The sequence below is a fragment of the Saccoglossus kowalevskii genome, chromosome 9 (assembly GCF_978046115.1).
Source record: "Saccoglossus kowalevskii chromosome 9, keSacKowa6.1, whole genome shotgun sequence".
NCBI lineage: Eukaryota > Metazoa > Hemichordata > Enteropneusta > Harrimaniidae > Saccoglossus > Saccoglossus kowalevskii.
This window is the reverse complement of record NC_140649.1, coordinates 31,438,078-31,460,861: the sequence shown is the minus strand read 5'-3', so window position 1 is coordinate 31,460,861 and position 22,784 is coordinate 31,438,078. Positions and strand designations below refer to the sequence as shown.

Genomic DNA, 22,784 nt, shown 5'->3' with positions numbered 1-22,784 from the left:
TAGAAACATATGTACATAATTTAGGTAATAACTTACAGGATCATTTGGTCTGAATGGATTTCCCTGGGATCCAATGCCACCAGCTATACTGAATCCTAAGCCAGGATTCTTTGATATCACATATTCATATACACTCTGCAAATGAAACAAAAAATATATCAATTTAAAACACACACAAATTCACTTAGTACAAAGTACAGCACCTATATTATTAAACAGTCTCTTTTAAAATAGTCTGGTGCTTACAGGTTGGTTGTGTGGTTCTCTCGATCTCTGTCTTGGTGAAAGTCTTGGATCTACCATCCCAGGCTGTGGTCTGAGTTGTTTGCTACGAGTCGGTGGTGAAGGCGGCATTGATCTATTACTATTCATTTGGGGACTTCCGTCTATACCAAAAAAATCAAAACAAGGTATTGTTGTGTTAAACAGAGCATCAAAAGTTATGTTACCAAATGTACCAAAGACTATATAGGATACACCAGGGTGGTAGAATCAGCACCAAAACTAGTTTACATACCTGATTCTTATTTATGATACTGAGGGATTCACCTTACTCTTACCAATGTGACTATACATTGTCATCCATATGAATAGGGGGTATGCTTTATTCTTATCCATGGGATTAAGGGTCTGCCTTAATCTTTTCCATGTGACTAAGGGGTACACCTTATTTTTTTCCCATATGGCTAAGGGGCATGCCTTATTCATAATAATGTGACTAATGGTTATTCCATATTATTCATGTTAAAGGGTATGCCTTATTAATATCCATATGACTAAGTGGGCCAACTTAATTTAACCCATCAGACTGAGGGGTATTATTCCATATAAATATACCTGAAATATGTTATTACCTATATTCCTTCGTTGTGATTGAGGACTTCTACTAAAACTTGATGGAGATTCTGTCCTGTACGGTGATGGTGTAAAGACATCATCACTTCCAAGATCACTCGGTACATCATCAACCTATATGAAAACATAAGGGATATGCAGTATGTCAATACTTGTCAACTTAGTATAGCGCCCTCTATCCACATGCAGTTCTCCACAAAAAATTAGTCCCGCAACCATGTCTAGTATGCTAGTAGATGCTTCATCATATTCATGTTATTTAAGGTGGACAGAAGTGAACATGATAATCAGGATTTTGGTTAACATCACATTAAGAGGTTGCCATGAGAACACTGCAAAGTATACACATAGACTGTACGATGTTCGTATCAACCGATTTAGCAGAGGTTGACGCGACCCCATACTGCCATGTGGTATTCTTGTGATTATCACACATCTTGAGAGATTATAGCCCAAATCGCATAAAAAAATGCTTTGCACTGCGTGAACATTTGCGTTCAGTGACAGGATTCAATTTTGTCAGGTACTATATAGCATTTCTGCGTCCAATTGTAAACAAACGAAAGTGTTTAAATGTGATGTCAATGAACGTTCCTTTTTGATGATGTAGTTCAACCCATATAAGGAAAAGGTTGAAAGTTCAAACGAGTGCTGATATGTTTTGGTACAAGAGCTGATACAACTTAATGACAAAAAATCAAATTCTATTGTTTTTTGGTGCCAGATTTATAATAACATGCATTATTGCATACATTACTAGCACTTTTAAAACGTTGCAGTCGTTCGGCAGCATGTGTTTCAATTTTATGGTAAACAAATGTGTTTTATACGTCATATGGCAACCATACTGAACATGCACATTACAACAATAAATTAATGATAAAATGATAGTTTGTAGCAGCTTTTACAAACCATTGCATTACACAGTGATTTCTAATGTCTCAAAATTATAGTCCTTGATTTGAAGCCATCTTCAATAAATATTATTTAAATATAATGAGTGGCTTCATACGATTCAAAAAACTTCCACTCACATCTAATAGTTGTCTTTGCTTCATCATTCGGAGTCGTAAATCGTTCTTATATGCCTGTGCTTGTTCATACCGAGACGGTGAACCGACGGGAGATTCCTGTACAATAGAAAGCTGGTCATTACTCATTACAACAACTCAGACATACACTTGAACTTGTACAACAAGATTTTAATACTCAATTTATTGAAAGAAAAATGGCAATTAGTCCATGGTTTAGTTGTCAATGGTGACAAGTCTATGGTTTAGTTGTCAATGGCAGCAAGTCCATGGTTTAGTTGTCAATGGAAACATGTCTATGGTTTAGTTGTCAATGGCAACAAGTCTATGGTTTAGTTGTCAATGGCAACAAGTCTATGGTTTAGTTGTCAATGGCAACAAGTCTATGGTTTAGTTGCCAATGCCAACAAGTCTATGGTTTAGTTGTCAAAGGCAAAAAGTCTATGGTTTAGTTGTCAATGGCAACAAGTCTATGGTTTAGTTGCCAATGGCAACAAGTCTATGGTTTAGTTGTCAATGGCAACAAGTCTATGGTTTAGTTGTCAAAGGCAACAAGTCTATGGTTTAGTTGTCAATGGCAACAAGTCTATGGTTTAGTTGCCAATGGCAACAAGTCTATGATTTAGTTGCCAATGGCAGCAAGACTACAGTTTAATCAGGAGATTTAGTTGGCAATGGTGGCAAGTTTTGAGAAGACATAACAAAGTACATGTTGCCAAGATATCAAAATGAAAAATGTTCTTACCCTAATTGAATGATCAGCTCCTTTTCTATCAATATGTGACATGACCTGCTGCCTCCAGTTATTAGATTGATTACCACCTGGTTGCCTCGTTCTCATCGCTTGATCATAACTTGGTATCTGTGGAGAATGGCCACCATTGTCACCTGGTCTTCTTGTCAGCGGTGATGGTGGCTGTGGACTTCGAGATCCTATTTTCACATTGTCTAATCGGTTCAGTATTTGACCATAGTTTCTAATAGAATTTCCATGTGCAGGACCAAACTGAGGAGAATTCCTGGTCGGGGAACTCCGATTGCTGTGCGTCTGACGGTACATTGACCTTTCCCAGTCAGTTGAATAACCTGACGGTCGATCTCTGTCACTTTGGTAACCTGAATATCGTTCCCTGTCACTATAGTAACCTGAAGGTCCTTCCCTGTCGCTATGATAACCATTCTTTAAATGGTTTGCCCGTTCTCTGTCACCATTGTAACCATACCTATCTCTGTGACCATAGAAACCAGCACGCTCCATATCACTGAAATAACCAGACCTTTCCCTATCACTTTGGTAGCCCCTTTCCCTATCACTGAAGTATCCTGACCTATCTCTTTCAATGTACCCCGGGTATTTGTTTGGATAAGGAGATCGTTCCCTGTCACTTCCATATCCAGATCTGTTGTCACTTGAATAACCTGATGTCCTATTTCTAGGAGAACCTCGTTTGCAATCCACTGTTGCATGATAACTTGGAGGGGGATACTGTTTTCCCCCCAATCGTCTATCTGGATAGTTAGGAAGCGGCTTATCTTTCAAATAAGTTTCTGCATAGCAATTCATTTGTACTTCCGGACTATCCGGACTTGTTGCATCACTCCATCCTGGAACTGGAGTCCTTTCCATGGTATTCCGGGAATTCTTCCCGTAATTTTCCCTATTAGTTCTATTGTTACGATCTGAATTCATGTTGTTTACATGTTTTTCATGTTGTTTATTATTCTCATTTATGTTAACATTTTTATTCACAATATCCAGCGTTTGTGGTCGCTCTGGCAACCGCGGATCTCCATTTCTATCAGTGTTAATGATTTTCTGTGAGACAGGCTCTGAAATCTTCTTTGGTGAATCCATCTTTTTAGTGATGGACTGTTCGTAACTGGGTAGCGTATTTGTTCCGCTTGAACTCACAGTTTTCGTGGGGCTTCCCATTGAAGAAGGTAAAGTGTTTGTTTTGTTATGAACCTGAGAATGCACAACTTTCACTGGGCTTCCAGTTTTTGTAGCTCGCTTCACTGGACTGCTGCTTACGCTTCCATTCGGTGGAATTCTTCTCGCTGGGCTACAGTTACCTGAAGACTGCTTTACTGGGCTTTGAATTCCAGACACAATTTTTTTCGGGCTTTCATGTGGCAATGTAATTTTATCAGAGCTTCCACTTGGAGCCGGCAAAACTGTTGTTGGACTTGTTGGCGACTTTGTTGATGATCCATCCGGTAGACTACGCACCGGACTACCATCCGGCAATGTTCTAATTGGACTATTATCCATAGGTGATGTTGACGTCAGTGGTGACCTTTCACCTGGGCTACCTTTGCCGCTATCAGGACTTGGACTATCCCGGTGTGGTGGCGCTGTCACAATAGGTTGCTTAGCGGCCACCATTATGTCTTCACTGTCATCGTCATTAATTGATCTTCCTGATGTACTGTGAATCATCTGCAACAAAAAAAAACACTGTCACCTCAAGAACTGTCACCTCATGAAAAAAAATATAACAAGACAAGAAATCACACATAATTTTATGCAATTCAAAAACCAATCGGAGTATTTCATGTTTGTTTTCATTCAGCAACAGATTTGACAGAAATATGACAATCACTGTTTAACGAGACAGGTACTGAAGTACTGAATATTATATTTAATGGCAGACTATGTGAACATTTAAAATGTTACTCTCATTGTAGATAGTAATCATTACCTGTTCAAAATAATCAGTAACTGATCAAAATAATCAGTAACTGATCAAAATAATCAGTAACTGATCAAAATAATCAGTAACTGATCAAAATAATCAGTAACTGATCAAAATAAGCAATGGCTTTTATTCTATAGCATAGAAGAAAACGTAAGGACAGAATATAGGAATATGCCCTGCAGAGAATCCTAGCATCTGCCAAGACGTTCTTGCCAAAAAACTAATACTATTCAGAACTACTACTGCACAAATTTTCCCATCAGACAATATCATGTATTAGTGAGAGCTAACATTGTCACTTAGTAAATGAATTGCTGTGCAGACCAAGACGGCCATCCAGAACATGATGAGATAGAAAGAGCAATAAAACCTGTTTTTCCCTTTGAATAATGTTACATTCTCTCCAATTATCACGTCTTTGTATTTGGAAAAACGATCATGATGATCCAAGAGAATTATTATTCATGATAAAAAAAAATATCATTGCTCGCATTGAGATATCGACGGCTACTTGCTTTACATTGGTTTTTAATAATGTGAGTAAATGAGGTAAGCTATCCAGGTTTAAGAGTGTTGGCCGCACTGCATATGCTCAAATTTAATGTAAACTAATAATGTATTTTACGCCCATTGTGTACTTCGCTATGAGTCCCATCGAACAGGATGCGATGCGATGAACACCGCCCTATAAAGGTCATTGATTAGCTTACCATTTCCGGTTTTCTAGACGGTGATGAGTTGGAAGAACTCAATAGACTTCTTGTCGGCGATGTATCACTCTCCGTTCCTGTACTATCCCGCGACCCCCTTCGTATTCTTGCCTTGTCTTTGGCACTTTTTTTCTGGGAAAAAAACCGAGATATGGCGAATGACATCAGAATATTTCTAGTAGGCATTGAACACAAATATTTGTAGAATTGTACTGACAATAATGGAAAAACTCTTGCATACTGCTATATGACAGGAAAAGTTACACATAGATACTACAATGCATAAACAATTACCTTATCAGCGTTATACAGATGGTGCCTATCATGAAGTGGTGATGATGGTTTGCTAGGTTTGGTTACTTTCGCTTCGCCAATTCTGATATCGGGTCCCAGTCCTAGTCTGTTTGTCTGGAAGTGGGGGTAAAAATAGTTGTGTATTTGCAGCACTCATATTCAATATAAATTAAACCATTAGAAGAGGGTATAGTAAACATAAGATATTAAATTATACTGTCTTCTATTTAAATCTACTATGCATGTGATTATGCAATGCATTGTGGGAGAGCAATTCCCACTAGAAACAATTAAAAAATATTTCTTGAATGAAATATCACTCAAGATATCTAGAAGCGGTGAAAGGCTTGACCACTGACCTCAACTGCTGAGTAACCTGGTGTTTTATTATGACCCCTTCGACCATCCGGAATGTCTCCGTTAGGCTGCGTCAACACTAATCTTCTCGGTTTATACGGCTCTTTTGGGAACGGTGTTGGTGACCTTTTATATGAACGCTGTAAACGATAAATAAAATATAAACAGCATTTAGTGTTTATTCACAATTTCTGTACCATTTATTTGTATTTACAACTTTTTGATTAAGACTTCATGAACAAAAAGAGATGGAAAATATTTATCAAGTTTAAGATTCAATATTTATTTTCATATAGGCAAACAAACAAACACAACGATTCATCAAACATGAATTTTAACATAACTGAGCATGAACTGGCAATGAGAACATAAACTGAATGGTCGGCAGTGAATGAGAAGAATTTAAGCATTTTTTTTTCATAATATTCATAATATCAAACCAGTAGAGGGTCTATGGTCAAACAAATGAAACTCGCTAAGACATCATTTTAAAACTAGACCATTCATAAAAAACACTATTCATCTGTTATTTTTCTGTCAAGAATAAATGTGTTTGTCCTTCAAAATTGTTTGTGAAATTTTGTCACATATTACAATGTATAATAAATTTTTAAACACCGACAAGATTTATCTAGTTCTGTCTTTTTTGCCAGACATTAGGATTCAAATCAAGTAAACACACAGAACATTTTTAACTTTGTATTTAACACAACTTTACAAACAGGGTGTATACTAACATGCAGAATACACTACATAATAATACACTACATAACATTATACCACACATCAATATACCACAACCCATTAAACCACATACTAAACACTACACGTTTTTAAATCACAAATGAACTAGGCCTGAAATGAATGGAGTGAACCACATTACATCAAATAGTAACAATGGCAACAAGGTACATTCGCGACCTTACCTTGATCTTCATTGTCTTGAGAATAAAAAGAGAGAAAATATTTTTTCGTTTTAGAAATGAGTCTGGAATTTTATTTAACATTTTCTCTGTAATTTTGACATTTAATCCTCAAAACTAGTACTGAGAATTGAACAATAAATGAACACAATAACACTCTTTCCGATTTGACTTACTTTACATTCAAATGAAATGCCCATTAGAACACCAATAATAGCACTCATTCTGAGTTAATGCATCTGAACACAAGTTGAACACTCATTTGAACACATACATTGAATTTGTTACACTTATCTGAACAGAAATTAAACACTCAATGAAACACTACAAATAACACTGCCGTTTTCAATTTTACTTACCTGGGCAGATATATTAAAGTTGTATTGTCAACAGAACTTAGTTAAATAATTTTGAGTAATTTGACCAAAAAAGTTATAGTATTTGCAAAATATACTAATCCAAAGCTGACATGTTGCGTACTAAATCAAATTAGCTATTTATTGTCTCGAGCACAATAAATCCCATCATGCTTTGCTGTTTGAATTTGAGTGCTAAACACAATTAACCTAAGAAGTATACAATGTTTGAAGTTCGAGTCAACTCAAGATTCTGGTTTGTATCTCAGACTAATTTTATTGAAAATGCTTTGTATCGAATATTAATTTCGTTACATAGTCCATCTTGTGTGTGATTTGGTGGCTTGACGACACCCTAGGATGCTGAAAGCTCAATCATAACAGAATCTAAGGAACTGTTCCATGATATTCGCTTATTGGCAAGGCAATATCTTGTGAATCCCATAGCAGTTGCATTTATTACAGTACATAGAGTATTTGACATGTCAAAGGCTTCAAAAAAAATTTTGCTGACAATTCAACTTTATGCACTTGAGCACAAACTTTAATGCTGTCTGTCAGAATTGACACTTACCATAGTTGACTGCTTACCGGTACTTGATATAACAATACAATACAATAACAGTTTGTTTTTTTCAGTACCCGTATGATTAAAAATTGTACAAAAAACACAATTGTAACGCTAATAACAATTCTAACCTCTGACTCTGAGTCGTTGACATCGAACATAATCTGTTTTTTTGCCCTTCTTTCTTCTTCCCAAAGTGAGGGATGAAAACTTTCTCCATCACTAAAATAAATTTCTGAAAACAGCAAATAAGAGCACTATTAATGGGACAGTACATACAAAGTGTCTTCAAAGAATTTGTCACAAACTTGTAATTATTTGTAGTTTTAAAAATTGTTCAAAATTACTATATAATAATTTTGTCAAAAACAAAAGTATCGGGATGTCAGACTCTGAGGGCTCATGTTCATATATTTTTTAAAAAATCCTGTAGGACTCTGCAGGGCGCTGTTACTTCATTTGTCTGAAGAGCCCATGCATTAATATTTTTACAAGCAGATATGAGTTTATGTTACCGTCATCAGGAAGCCTTGGTTGTTGTGGAAACATGAAACACGTCAGTATCCTGTTTTGATAGTATTCATCCCAATCTGTTTGAAGTGGTATCAGTGGTTTAGACTGTAAGAAAGGCAAATAATTCAGCAAATGTGCGAAGCTAAAGATCCGTCACAGACATTCAACTTATTAAACGGAGGCAACAACATTTCCTATTTTTGTTTCAAAAGGAATACAGAATTATTAATTTGGACACAAATCTGCCAACTTTGTTTGTGTTTAGTCAGTGCAAACAATTTCTTTTCAAGTAAAACTCCTGAAATTATTTTTATAGGAGCTTTATTTCATAAAACTAAACATTATGTCTTTATTTTATACCCATTTATAACTACAAATAAAGTTTGCTTTATACTAACAATTTCTGTTTGTTTTTTGATAAAAAATTGTCAATATAAAAATTAGAGGTTACCTGGTTGTCAGAAAGCCACAATGCTTGTAAATTCTTTAATTTGCAGAAGTTGAATGGTAGATACTTGAGACGATTATTGCTAAGGTTGACAACAGTTAGCCGGGATATCCTTCCAAGTTCATCAGGCAACACTTCAAGTTTATTCCCCCGGAGGGAGAGAAGACGAATGTGAGAACAGCTACCAAGCTATAGAATACAATAGATTGCATGTAAATGACAAGTTTTGGATCTTCTAATCACTACAGTACATCCCACCAAAATATTTGTCACATGTGACCCCTAAAGGTCACACATCCTGGCATTAAGCATGATCCCTAAAGGTCACACATCCTGGCATTCCCAAGCAATAATTACTGATTACCAACATCTCAATACCTGCCATGTGTTAAACAATATTGTACGTTAAACAGCTTGCATTTTGGGAAAAATCAGGAAATTCTCATTTATAGCAAATCTGTCACAAGAAAGTACCAGGATGTGTGACCTTTGGCCTGTAGAAGTGATAAATAATACCATATTTGTTCTATTATAGATGCACATTGACCAACAATCACATTTATTGTATGTTGGATATACATTATGCTGATCTACATATCCCTATTATTTACCTGAGCACATGTACTCCTAAGGGTATATAGGAATTATGCGCGAAGAGAACAATTTGTACATTTTGACAGTACCATCTTATTATTGTCATCTGTGATTCTGTTTTTACAGATCATTCATGTAATGTTATGTTCATCTGACATCAATAATACACTACACATATCATCACAGTAAAGTTATTATTTTGCCAATAGCAAAGTGAGTACCGGTACTAATTTCAAAATACAAGAACATATAGCATCTCAAAATAATTCAATATTTGAAAAGCAAAAACATATCAACAAAACCACAGACAGGTATTACAAAATGAATAAATATTATTGAAAAATGTATAAATCCTCAATACAGAACACACACAAAAAAATGTATCCTAAATCTTGCTTTTAATAATAATCTAATGAGCAAGTTTGCATTCCCACAATTATTGTTTGGGGGTATCTTCATAAAACTCACCTCGGATGGAAGGTCAAAAAGTAAATTATCATCCACGTTTAGATGGCGTATATTTCTTAAGAGTCCGATACTCGGTGGCAATTCTTGTAAATCATTCATGTTCAATATCAGTTCCTCCATAGATATCATTCCACCAATAGAGTATGGTAACATAGACAACTGATTGTCATCAACTTTTAGAGTACTTAGTTTACTGAGTTTACCTGCAAATAAAAACAACAAATATTTAGGTTTGTGTCTTTCCCTGACGCTTTCTAGGAATGTAGTGCATCCTTTTTCAGAAAAAGGCTCTAAGTCTAGACAAGCATGTGAAAGTAGCCATGGGAATGAACTTTGACCCTTTGCTGGAGCCCTGATTTGCATATCCATTGACAACCTATTAAGCCTCATTTTGAAGCAACAAAGCTTCCCACAATGCAATATTAATTATTTTAGGAATTATCTCAGAATAACCGCACTTACCGATACTTTCTGGAAGCAGTTTGAGACAATTTGTTGATAAATGCATATCTGTGAGGGACTCAAGTCCATCCACTTCCGGTGGCAGAGATTCTATTTTATTTTTGGATCCATCAAAATACTGCAGTCGCTTTAAGTTACCGATAAACTGAAACAAAAGCACAAACACGTTATCATCAGAAATGTTCAAAATATAATAATTTTATTTTTAATTTCAAATCTGTCTGCTTATCAACAAGTAGAATACAAAGTTTATCGCTATGGTGATGAGATATACTTACTGAGGGTATTTTTGAAAGAGTATTTGAATCTACCCACAATTCTGTTAAATTCACAAGTGTACCAACAACTTCAGGCTGATGAACAAACAATAGAATATTAAAATTATACATACACTCATAGAAACAATTCTTGTTATTTGAATAAAAGCAAGAAATACATCGTATATACAAAATTTAATATTTTCTTCTTATCAAAGATGCAATAATGATGTCATAATTATGCAGAATTTCCTGACCCTTGTTTTCATTGTTTCAGGTTTCAGTGCGTTTTTCCTCTTATTAAATTAGCCCAAATAAATGAATAACATGTCTACTTACAAGTTCATCAAAGTCATTATTTCCAAGGTCTAACCGCTCTAATTCCTTCAATCTAGCCATGGATCTGTAACCAAAAAAAAGGAAGAACAGTTAAAATAATTGCCCACCAACCAACATTTATAGTGTAATAGCGCCACCTAGTGACGAACATCAATAAATCTTTCAGATGCTATATTAGCATACATACTTTGGCAGTGACTTGAGATGGTTTTCACGGATCTCCAATATTTTGAGTTTCACTAATCTTCCAAAATTAGCTGGTAAATAGTCGAGGAATGTGTCATTAAGATACAAGTGGGTCAGGTTGAGTAACTGAGTGAATCCATCAGGTAACCTGGAACAAATAAAAATACTTAGTAAAATATGGAGCATATAGCGACCAGTTGTTCAGTAGCACAAAATGTTATTGAATGCATCTGCCATTTTGTTATGTATTTCATAGCATTGTTAGCCAATACCATGAAACGTCCAGAGGAAAAATGGATTGTTTGCTGGAAAAAATGTTTGGCATGCTGGTGAAAATGCTCTAAGTTTTGCATAGATAATTAATATATACATATACCGGTAACATCCTGTGAATTGGGAAAATATCACAAAATTGCAAATTTGTAGGAGTCACCATGATGTCAGGGAATTTCTAGAAAATCTAAGAATTAACAGATTTTGAATATTTGTCGTCCTTTCATTCGTAGATGCACGTTTCAGCAGCTTTATTTTCATCGCAAATCTCTTCCCAAGCAGCTTTATTATTTTACAGATTTTTTTACAGTTTTACAAATTCAGAGAATATTTCTGACAGAAATAATAAGAAAATATTAGTGACCACTTTACGACAGTTAGGGTGCTGTCACAATTAACAATTGTACAGAATTGGATCGCAACAAAGCCATACATGTAAATATTATTATTCATAAAACTACTACTTATTTTCAAAAAAGATGAAATAGAAAAAAAATATTTTTTTTTCATACTAAAAAAGAAATAAACTTTTTTTTTCATATTAAAAAAAGACTACCTATCTATATGAAGCACATCTCCAATAGGAATATGTGTAAACTAAAAACTGTTTGAATGATTAAAATAAAACACATAGAAACACACCTGTAACGTACATAAATGTATGCGCTACTAATAGAGAAAATACTATGGTAATACATGTATATAAATGTATGCGCTACTAATAGAGAAAATACTATGGTAATACATGTATATAAATGTATGCCCTACTAATAGAGAAAATACTATGGTAATACATGTATATAAATGTATGCCCTACTAATAGAGAAAATACTATGGTAATACATGTATATAAATGTATGCGCTACTAATAGAGAAAATACTATGATAATACATGTATATAAATGTATGCGCTACTAATAGAGAAAATACTATGGTAATACATGTATATAAATGTATGCGCTACTAATAGAGAAAATACTATGGTAATACATGTATATAAATGTATGCCCTACTAATAGAGAAAATACTATGGCAATACATGTATATAAATGTATGCGCTACTAATAGAGAAAATACTATGGTAATACATGTATATAAATGTGTGCTCTTCTAATAGAGAAAATACTATGGTAATACATGTATATAAATGTATGCGCTACTAATAGAGAAAATACTATGGCAATACATGTATATAAATGTATGCGCTACTAATAGAGAAAATACTATGGTAATACATGTATATAAATGTATGCGCTACTAATAGAGAAAATACTATGGTAATACATGTATATGACCAAAACCAAAGTGGCAAAAAAGACAATGAATAACAATTGTAAAACTTTGATGCTATTGTACAAAGAAGCCATTACCAAAGACACCGACAGGATGGTGTCGAATTTCACTTAAGCTGACAGAGAACGTGAATGATTAATGTGAAACAAGCGCTAACGTCAGGTTCACAGACACCACGGCACCATGGAGGGAAAAACACGCAGACAGACAGACAGACACACAAATGATGTGTACAAATGGACTTCATTAAAACAATGATCTAAGAGGTTTCTACACTCTGACCAGCTTAAATCAAACAATATTATGAATGTCAACAAGGAGCAAAAAGAAGTCAAGCTCCATCTGAGGCTTTTTATTGATGGTGGTAGTCTGAGAAATCATTTAAAAATATAGTTGAATATTAATACCAGATTCAATTTTTTTAATAAACAATATTTATCAATCTGTTCTCGAAATAAGATTTTCGTTGATTATTGTGTGACGTCCTCTGATAGCAGTAGAACTTCGATTACACACAGTCATAATTTACGAATCTCAATAATTAAAAAATGTTCACTTAAAAAAAAAAAAAATTGAATCTTTCCAATAAGAAGAACAATAAAGAGCAAAATGATAATACTGAGAAATGTTTCTAAAATACAGGTAAAATTAAAATGTTATGTACAAGTAAAAAGTCACAGTGACGTAACTGAAATGTGAATGAATCGCACACATTTCATCAAAATAATAACGGTTTAAAGTCGACTTTCAATCTGTAAATAACACACGAATACAAATGAATACACGCTACGCGATATTATGGGTGTCTTCTTTACAAGGGTATTGCTATTAAATTACAGTGATCAGTTAGAGTAAGAGGGGACAAGTAATAACGACATAGAGACAGGAAGTTTGTGCAGACCATTGATCAATGGGTGGAATTGATGACGAACAGTGTAAGATTAATGAGAACAAGTGAATATCGAATGAGGGCAACCTGTATTAGTAACCACTGCATGCTTGTATTCAGGAACACCAATGATTCCGGAACATCTTGTATATTACTTACACTATACTTGTATATATCAGCATTTATATTTCAGAAGTCATTTTTTTTATTTATCTTTTTTTTGGGGAAAAATCAGTGAACATTAACGAAAGCATCATTTTTGTTGACAGGGCCCTGGTCAAAATGGCATACAGCAGAATATTCGGTAAAATGTAAAAATGCAGTGCAGTGCATGGTTACTGTGGTTACTCAACATTTTTTAATGAATTTTTGGAGTACTATTTTTGTGAAATTATAATTTTGGAACAAAAAAGTTGAAAACCAAAGAATTTGAAATTTTGTGAAGAGAAAATTTAGGCATAAAAACTATGTGCAGTAATGCAAATATAATATGTTTTCAGACTTTTACAATATTTGTTGTGCTAAAATTCATTTATTTTCATAAACTCATAAAAACAAATTGCAGAGATTTATTTACAAGTGAACCTTTTGCGGGGGAAAGAATAGCTAATCTTCGAAAAGAAATAATGGGGGAGGGAGACGCACAAATGATGAATTGGCGTGAAATGTGACTAATCGCCAAGAAACGCAGTAATTTATTGACAACTCATCCATTAGGGAGGTAACAGACATGACAAAATAGCAACAATTAAAAAGTTTGAAAATTTCATGCTAGCATACTGTGAGTAGCAATCGGTGACAGTTATGCCATTAAAAAAAAATTGCGACGATAACAAATATTCAAGCTGAAGGAGTGACCTGAATGTTATTACATGGCACATATTTATCAAGCGTTAAACTGTAGTTTATACAAAATTACTGAAGTACGAAATAAATTCATAACTGTTATCTTTCTCATCCAGTGGAGACATCACATCACTATAGTAACAGGATGCTATGGATGAATAGTGATGGAGATTCTTTGTGTACGCGCCAATTTACTTTTTTTTTCTTTTTTTCCCATCTTATTGGAAGGAGGAGACAAAGTATAAACTGGTTGTTTGACAACCGAGAGGAAAACCATCCGTAGCTTTATTCAAATCATATATGAATCAATTAACCAAACTGCCAATGTTGGATGGAAAGACAAGGTATACAAACTCTTTTTAGTAAACAATGGAGGTTAATTTCACCCAAAAACATCTTTTTTCTCAAAAGTTCAGAAAATGTTTTGAATTTTACCCATTAATGAGTCGGTATCCAATTCTAAAGACCAAAAGAGTTCTAAAGCCTGTCAATCATACAACGTGGTAGTTCTGTTACGATCAATACCGATTATAATGATAAACTTGGAACAAGCTGACTGCATTCATGGGGGGGGGGGGGGGCATTTAAGCTATTTGCCTCAAATGCGGGATAAATCAGAAAGAACAATGTGTTCAGGCCGTACATAACCAACAAAACATGCCTTCTTAGATGCACGTTTAAAATATCATTAAACTTTAACCAATCAAATACAAAGCACAGCATGAATAAACGCTTCAAAGCCAACAGACGATTTGTTAACAGAAACAAGGGGGAGGGAGGATGACGTCAATTGTATGACAAATGCCTTGGGTGAGAGAAAAACATGTGCTTTGAAGGTAATTGTTTGTTCATATTGCTGAATAGTTCAAATAATTTTATAAACAGCAAGCATATTTTTCATGGACTTGGTTCTGACAGTAGCTAACACAGACGTGTAGGGAAGTAGCAATGTGATAGGGGACCAAATATTCAGACACGAATGACATTTTAATCCATTAGAAATGCATATAATTTACCTAGATGACAAATAGGATAGAAAAGGATACAGGAATATTGATGGAAAATAAAGATAAAATGTACATTACAGATTCATAATTACTGAATGTAAACTTCAGACATTCCACAAAAGATTACCTCTCGATATCCTTTCAATGTCAAAGTCAATTTTTGACACCTTTAACAAAATATCCTAAATTTGTTTTATAATTTTTCACAATTTGTTATTAGGGTCAGTAACCAATATCAATTTTGCACAAAATTTTGGAATGAATTTATAGAAATATACAAAAATTTGCAAAATTTTACACCAAATTTCTTTTCAGCAATTGCTTTTTTTAATCATGTATGTGTAAAGAAAGGATTCAGGAGTATTTAGGTGTAGATAATGATTCTAAGATAAATAAATAATCTGCAAATGAGCCAGCAATGTGTTTTTTAAGTAATCCAGATGGCAAACAAAGTCAATCGGTTTCTTGTGGACAGGTGCTTCTGATGGCGGAAGCAAACAGAATGGACATAAAACATCTGATTACTGAATTCGTTGCAACAGGGACTTACGGCATTTTTTTTTTCAGAATCACAATTGGTTTTGACCAAAAAAGGAAATAATAGCATTATAGAATAGTTCACAAATTATATCACATGGTTAATTATTCATGAAAACTTAATTTAAAAAAAAACACATGTGCAAACAAAAATTACAATAGGAATTACAAACTTTTGATATTGAAATAATTTTGCTTGGTATTGTAATTACCCAGTATCCATTGCACTCATGATCAAGTAATTACCCTGTATCCATTGCAATCCTGATCAAGTAATTACCCAGCATCCATTGCACTCCTGATCAAGTAAATACCCAGAATCCATTGCACTCCTGATCAAGTAATTACCCAGCATCCATTGCACTCCTGATCAAATAAATAGCCAGCATTCATTTCACTCCTGATCAAGTAATTACCCAGCATCCATTGCATGATCAAGTAATTACCCAGAATCCATTGCACTCCTGATCAAGTAATCACCCAGCATCCATTGCACTCCTGACACATCAAATCAGATGCAGTAAACATTCCTGGCAACCCAATAAGATTTATAACTAACTTTTAGTGGTGTTAGAAAGTTGGCAGGTTTCAGACAAGTACATTACTATTTTCCCTAACTCATTAATCTAAACTCAGACAGACTCCAGACTGTATATTTCATAAACCTATAAGAGGCTTAGTGGAGCATACGGGTTACCGTACAAAATGTCTTCCCAACAGATACATGGACCATAATCAGATTAAAAAAAAAGAACCTTTGATTTCAGTATATGTGAGCATAAATGCAAGTTTAATAATCTTATTTCACAATTATTGGGAACCGCATATTTTGATGAAATACAAGCGAGTATGATAGAGAACCGAAATCTTCTTATCGTAGCGGCAACCTTTGTCACAGCAGCACTATAATAGATGCTGGTAAGAGCGTGACATATCAAGACCTGTGAACAGCTTCATCATGTCTATTTCATCAGAAATTAACATAGAAATTAGAAAATAAAACCGAAAATGGAAATAAATTCATGGGGGGATACAAAGAAACAAAAAGGTTAACTGGTTTTGAAGCTGTCCAGAAGAGACAATGGTACCCCCTACTTTATCTAAATAATGGTTACATTCACCCCTACATGCACGATTGTTTATGTACCTATAATGTCACATGACATACATGTAGGCTTTCAGATGATGTTTACTTTAGTTTGGCATCTGTACATGCCCCTTGTCCTCCATAAGTGTTAAACATTGAATACTTGAATTTCAGTGATATCATGAGTCATATGTTGTCTCACGTTTTAAAATATTAAAGATACCTTGCAGTTGTTGACAATTTTCTCTGATTTTCTAAATTTCAGTTAATTATCACAAAATGCATCTGCGTTGATTTTGCTGGATTATTGGACTTAGGGAAGTTGTCAATCTAACTCTTGTTCATGCTCTGAGAGAATTAGGAGCTACATGTAAGTCAGGTACATACACAGTATCAATGTGTACAACATTTCAAAAAATGATTAAATACTAGAATTAATTTAATAAGCAAATGAGGCTCACTTTAATAATAATCACAATCTAGAGAAGAAAACAGATTCTCAGAAACAATTGCACAATAAATGGATTAAGTAGACCAGTTAACTAAAAATCCCAGCTAATACTTTATGAACATCAATGATATTAAGAAACTTTCACTATTACTCCAAGTATTAGGATCAGATGAGAGAGAAATCCTCACTTCAGCAGAGTTGAGGCCTGAAGGTCTAGGAAAGTCGGATGTATGTCTGAAATGATGTTAACGCGGATAGATATAGCGTCAGTGAATACAATGAAAGGGATAAGATCCTAAGATTAGTAAGACGTTATTAGCAATTTTCTGAAGAAAGTGATTTTCTTGAGTAGCGAGAGTGAATAAAAGGCGGACCACATCAATCGTTACAAGAAAATTATTCAATTCAACTTTCTAATAGTAGATGCCACTTATGTCTTATTACAAGGAAATGACTTATTTTTTAAGATTTTGCGTTTGATATCTGGTTTTGCAGCGGTGTGATTAATTTATACCGCATTTTTAACAAGGTACTTCTTGATAATTACTTCTTAAAGGGCAACTTTATTGCTAATCTTTCCGGTAAATATATTCATCCAAGCCGTCAGCATCACATTTTATCCACTGGAAGTAAAAGATGTCTGTAGATTATATTAAATACAAAGTGTGAATACTCAACTACATGTATCATGTTTTGGGAGGATAAACAACCAACCTCATCCATGTTTTGTAAATTTAAACCATCTGCTTCCCCTCCCCAAAAAAACCTCACATGCACTCACAAACACAACAGGAACCAAACTTATCTCAAAAACACTTTGTGAGGCACATACACCTATAAAAACCTGGTCTTGCCTTTGAAAACAGCCTGGGAGCTACTAGCTCTCCTGGCTACAGTTATGTAAGTGATTAGGAGAGATAAGCTATTAAAATCTCTTCCATAATTAGCTCTTCTAAGTCTGGTTTCAAGACAGGTGATAAGCTATAGGAGTGATCACTTGCTTAGAAAGTATAGTCACAATATCAGCTGACTTAAAAACAGCAAGTGGGCGTGGCACATCAGAAGCAATCACGTCTAGCAGACCCAGGTACTTATAAATCAGAATTCTGAAAACCATAATCAGAATGCGGCAAAGATGCTACTCAGTTCGGACATCTCAAACCTTATATAAATTTACCAGAAGGAATGTGCGCCATTTTTAGAACAGCTAATAACAGTATAAACACGAGTTTATTATCAACAATTTGGAGCAAATAATGACGAATCACAAATGTAACAAAAACGATATACAACATTAAAGACGAAAATCAGCGTAGCGAGCAATGTAAGTGAATCAACAAAATCTGATCATGCAAGAAGGGATGAGATCAGTCAAGGGCAGCCTCCACTCACTTCCCTGAATGTGGTTAGTAATAGGTCATATGAGTTCTTTATTAATGATAAGAGAAATGAAATGAAAGATGTACATTTATTTCTCATCAATGCTAGATGAGAAATGAGTGTTCTGTGAGAAAATAAATTTACCACAATTTTACAATTAATTTTTTGTAGCGGTATATTTTCGCAAGATTATATATAAATAGTATATGTACCATAGCGACACACAGACGAGCATGAGTTGTTATCAACTGACTGGGAAGAGTGAGAAATGAAGCGTGTCATAATAGAGGCGCCAAGTAATCACTGCGCTAGTTGACAGCGTATCATCGTCCATGCAAATATATATACATGTACGACTGAAATTAACTCGTCTTTAATGTGTTGTTTGAGTATTAAAATAAGGATGAGGAGTTTGCAAGCGCAGTCAGGTGGTTTGAAACGAACAGCGCTCAAGAGATGCACATCAGAGTGATGCCGAAAAAATTCAAGAGGGAGATCGAGTTTTAAATGTGATTAGAAAGTATTCAAATTTACTTGAGATGGGAATGAATTAGTGTTTGATTAGAGAGGTTCATGCATTCGTCATTTATGTCTTTGAAGAGAATGCGGCGAGTTCTAGAATATGGTAATTCCACATTAGGCAACGTAGTGACAGCACCTGGAGGGTAAATACAGGGGGGGTCAAGGCAATAAAATGAAAAGCACAAAATAACGAGGAGACCGACCCAGACTTGTGGAACCACAGAAATTGCTTCATCAGCAAATAGCCATAAATACCAATGTAATTTCCTAAGATGACTTCCTGAAAATGAAATCTCTCTAGTTATAACGCATCTGGGGCTAAATTATATTCTGACTAAAGAGCAATTGTGATATAGCATGATGTAGCGAGTAGTTAAACTAATTGAGAAGCGAGATAGTCGTACAAGAGAGAAGACTTAATACCAACTGCCACACGCTGGTTTCTAACTCAGAATAAGGAGTCGCCTCTAAGTACATGATCAATTTCACACGCTAGGTGTTCGTACTTGAGAATATCTTATGATTGGTATCATTGTACTAATTTGAAGGTACTGACAAGCAAAGTATGGTCAGCCATGATTTAATTTCCCGCACAGGAAACCCACAAGCCGAGCTGATTAATAAAAGGGACGATGTAAGTTCCATACATGCACAGACGTTTTACATAACGCTCATTTGGGTTCAGAAAGGGAACATCTCCAAATTATCACTTTCATCTTCACAGGATTGGGCAATTTAAAGGGTGCTTCTCAAAATGGAAAAAAAGTAATAAATTTATGTCTCGGAACATGTAATGCAACATTTTATTTTCCGTCCAGGTTCAGTATTTGTTCTGTTATAAGGCCCAGAGTGAAGCAATACATGTAAATGTTGTTACCATGACAACGATTGTACAATGTATGAACTCAGGCCTGTTAATTACACAACATTTTCTCATTTTTCTTTTCATAAAACTTCATTTGGAATCAATATTTGGGATAGAAGTTTGATCACTGAAGTTGATGCAGGTACATTTGTAGTCAGTACACAAAAGTCAATGGTTGGTGTTTAACAAACCAACAAATAAAATAATTGCGTTACGTCAGGGTTACAATCTGTTTAATTCGCCCACAAAAAATCTAGTGTCCTTTTCATTTCTAAGAACATCCGTGCATGCTTTTGAAATGTAATTTAACAAATGTCTCCTCCAGAGATGGATGTATTTCATAATAAAAACTAGCGGGATGAAAACACAAGAAACTGTTCATTTTTTGGTGATAATTGCATGTTTTTCATACCCTGTATCCCAGGAGTTCTTCACATTCAAGAGGTTGTTATTTCATTTTTTTTTTTCTTTCTTTTTTTAATGGATTTAGTTTTGCTTGAGTATAGATAGTGTAGATTGGACGATTCAGTCAACAAGGAAAGGTTGGAAGAGAAGAAATAACGTGATGACTTTCAAAATGACTGGGTTAATTATGTTTTATCCTGTACTTTAACAATACAATACACATAGGTCAAGCATTAACTAAAGGTCAACTCTCTCAGGTATGGCTTGTCTACAAAATTAACCAAATTTCAATGTTGTTGCCATGGTGTTTCATGCTTTCTTTGTCGACGTTAGATGCAGCTTTTATTCTCAAGTAGCTTGTAAAACAATCAAATATTCATCAGATAACACATTTTCACTGTTAATTTGTTCCATTTTTCTGTGATATTTGTGATATCGCCGAGGCAGAATTGAGAATTTGAAAATGGTTGCAGCAAATACCGGTAATAAGAAAGGCAAATTATACCGTATATATTTTCCTCAACTCCTCCACATGACCCAGGTTAACTAGTAATTTCTACAGAAGGTTCTTGTCATTCAAAAGACCCTCTCAACATGTTAGTGCTACATTCCCCGAGAAAGATTAATGTAAAAAAACATTCCATTTTCTAACTGCACTTTGGTTCACTCATCTAAAAAACATGAAATCATTGTCAGAATAATGCTTCTCCTATTTATACTTTAATTCCTCATATCAAAAACAACATATTCACATTTAATGTGCAGTGTCAAAAATAAATCAGCAATTAGGAAAATTATTTTTGTTTCTACATTACCCAAACAAATCCTTCAACGATGGCAATACAAAGTATTTCATCATCTAGGCATGTCACTCTAGGCTTTGGTCACATAGCATCAATATTTTACACATCTCGAAAAGTCATCACGTGTCTCGCTTCAAAAATATGATAACTGTCATTTTATTTTCTGTGACATGTTCCAATGCTTGATGAATTTAAGTTGTTTTTAATTTTGTTTTCAAATATGTTTTTGCATAATAATTGCAACATACACATCCCATGCAGGGTAATCATTTTGCCATCATACTTCTAGGCTTCGTTTTCGTATAATGAATTTTTAGACAATGCATCATGTTTTCCTAACTGAAATGACAAATTTTCTAGTGAACTCTGAATATCACTATTTCAATACATACTAAATTATTTTACTACACATGGACCATCTCTTTAGTGACAATTTTAGGTTAGCTATTCAAGAAATGAGCTCTTCAAATATTTTACGCATTTTTGATAATTTGTTTTGTCCTCCCTATTGAAAACTATTAGTGAGAATGCCCGCATAAAAGTGAACAGTAACTATCACAGCGGTACAAAGCCTCAACAACAATCTTCTGACAATATTAACATCACGAATAATTTAGAAATGATTGACAGTCATGTAATTACAACTTCAACGCCAATATTCACATTTCTCATTTTACAAAATCCCAAGAAAGAAGTGTCAAATTTACGGTTTTCCTGAAGAAAAGAACTCTTAAGTGGATTACTGCTATCAATTTTCACATTTTGAAACTTTGTTTTCATTTCTATTGAATTTGTATACCGACGGAATTGATCACTGCTGCAAAATTCTGTGGGTGACATATACTACAATTTCATACCCCCCCCCTTCCCCCCTTCCCCCAAAACAAATTCAAAGAAATTTGCTTCAAGCGAAAATAAGGAAGTTTACAGTTTCGTCAACTCTCAAATTCTGATAAAAAGACATTTGCAAAGTCATAAAGCAGTCTAAAAGCCCACATAAATAATAACTACATGTACTACGCAAAAAATGTTTTTTAATAATATTGCATATATTTTACATATTTTATAAATTACATATACTTTTTTTTATTCTGATAGCTCATTGTCTGTATTTTCTACAATCAAGTCAAGAATAGGCTATGTACATGACCAACAAATTAGTTTTTTTCACATCAATGAGTTTTTTGTATGACACTGATAATCGTGATCCAAAATCCCTCTTAATTCGTTGAAAAAAACCAACAAAGCAATCATCTGGTTTGAAAAGAAAAATAATGGGATTGAGATCCATCTGTTGAGATCGGAACCGAGACCTTCAATCCACAGAAAACATTAACAGAGTATACCTCACATTGTAACGTGACCG

General features: G+C 34.4%; 1 protein-coding gene and 1 long non-coding RNA gene across 3 annotated transcripts in view; one reads left to right on the top strand and one right to left on the bottom strand.

Moving 5' to 3' along the window:
- LOC102802515 (uncharacterized) overlaps positions 1–22,784 on the top strand; it is a 494,330-nt gene that overhangs the window by 159,908 nt on the left and 311,638 nt on the right. The window lies entirely within an intron of this gene.
- LOC102801330 (uncharacterized) overlaps positions 1–22,784 on the bottom strand; it is a 149,048-nt gene that overhangs the window by 6,038 nt on the left and 120,226 nt on the right. The window contains exons 7-23 of the mRNA XM_085503404.1: positions 11,062–11,208; positions 10,875–10,938; positions 10,557–10,631; positions 10,279–10,423; positions 9,817–10,019; positions 8,758–8,943; positions 8,309–8,411; positions 7,925–8,028; positions 6,873–6,887; positions 5,949–6,086; positions 5,590–5,703; positions 5,296–5,427; positions 2,632–4,326; positions 1,890–1,985; positions 855–969; positions 247–386; positions 37–135 (exon numbers count right to left, since the gene is read on the bottom strand). Of these exons, the coding sequence (XP_085359530.1) occupies positions 37–135; positions 247–386; positions 855–969; positions 1,890–1,985; positions 2,632–4,326; positions 5,296–5,427; positions 5,590–5,703; positions 5,949–6,086; positions 6,873–6,887; positions 7,925–8,028; positions 8,309–8,411; positions 8,758–8,943; positions 9,817–10,019; positions 10,279–10,423; positions 10,557–10,631; positions 10,875–10,938; positions 11,062–11,208 (3,571 nt within the window). The remainder of the gene's footprint in view (positions 1–36; positions 136–246; positions 387–854; positions 970–1,889; positions 1,986–2,631; positions 4,327–5,295; positions 5,428–5,589; positions 5,704–5,948; positions 6,087–6,872; positions 6,888–7,924; positions 8,029–8,308; positions 8,412–8,757; positions 8,944–9,816; positions 10,020–10,278; positions 10,424–10,556; positions 10,632–10,874; positions 10,939–11,061; positions 11,209–22,784) is intronic.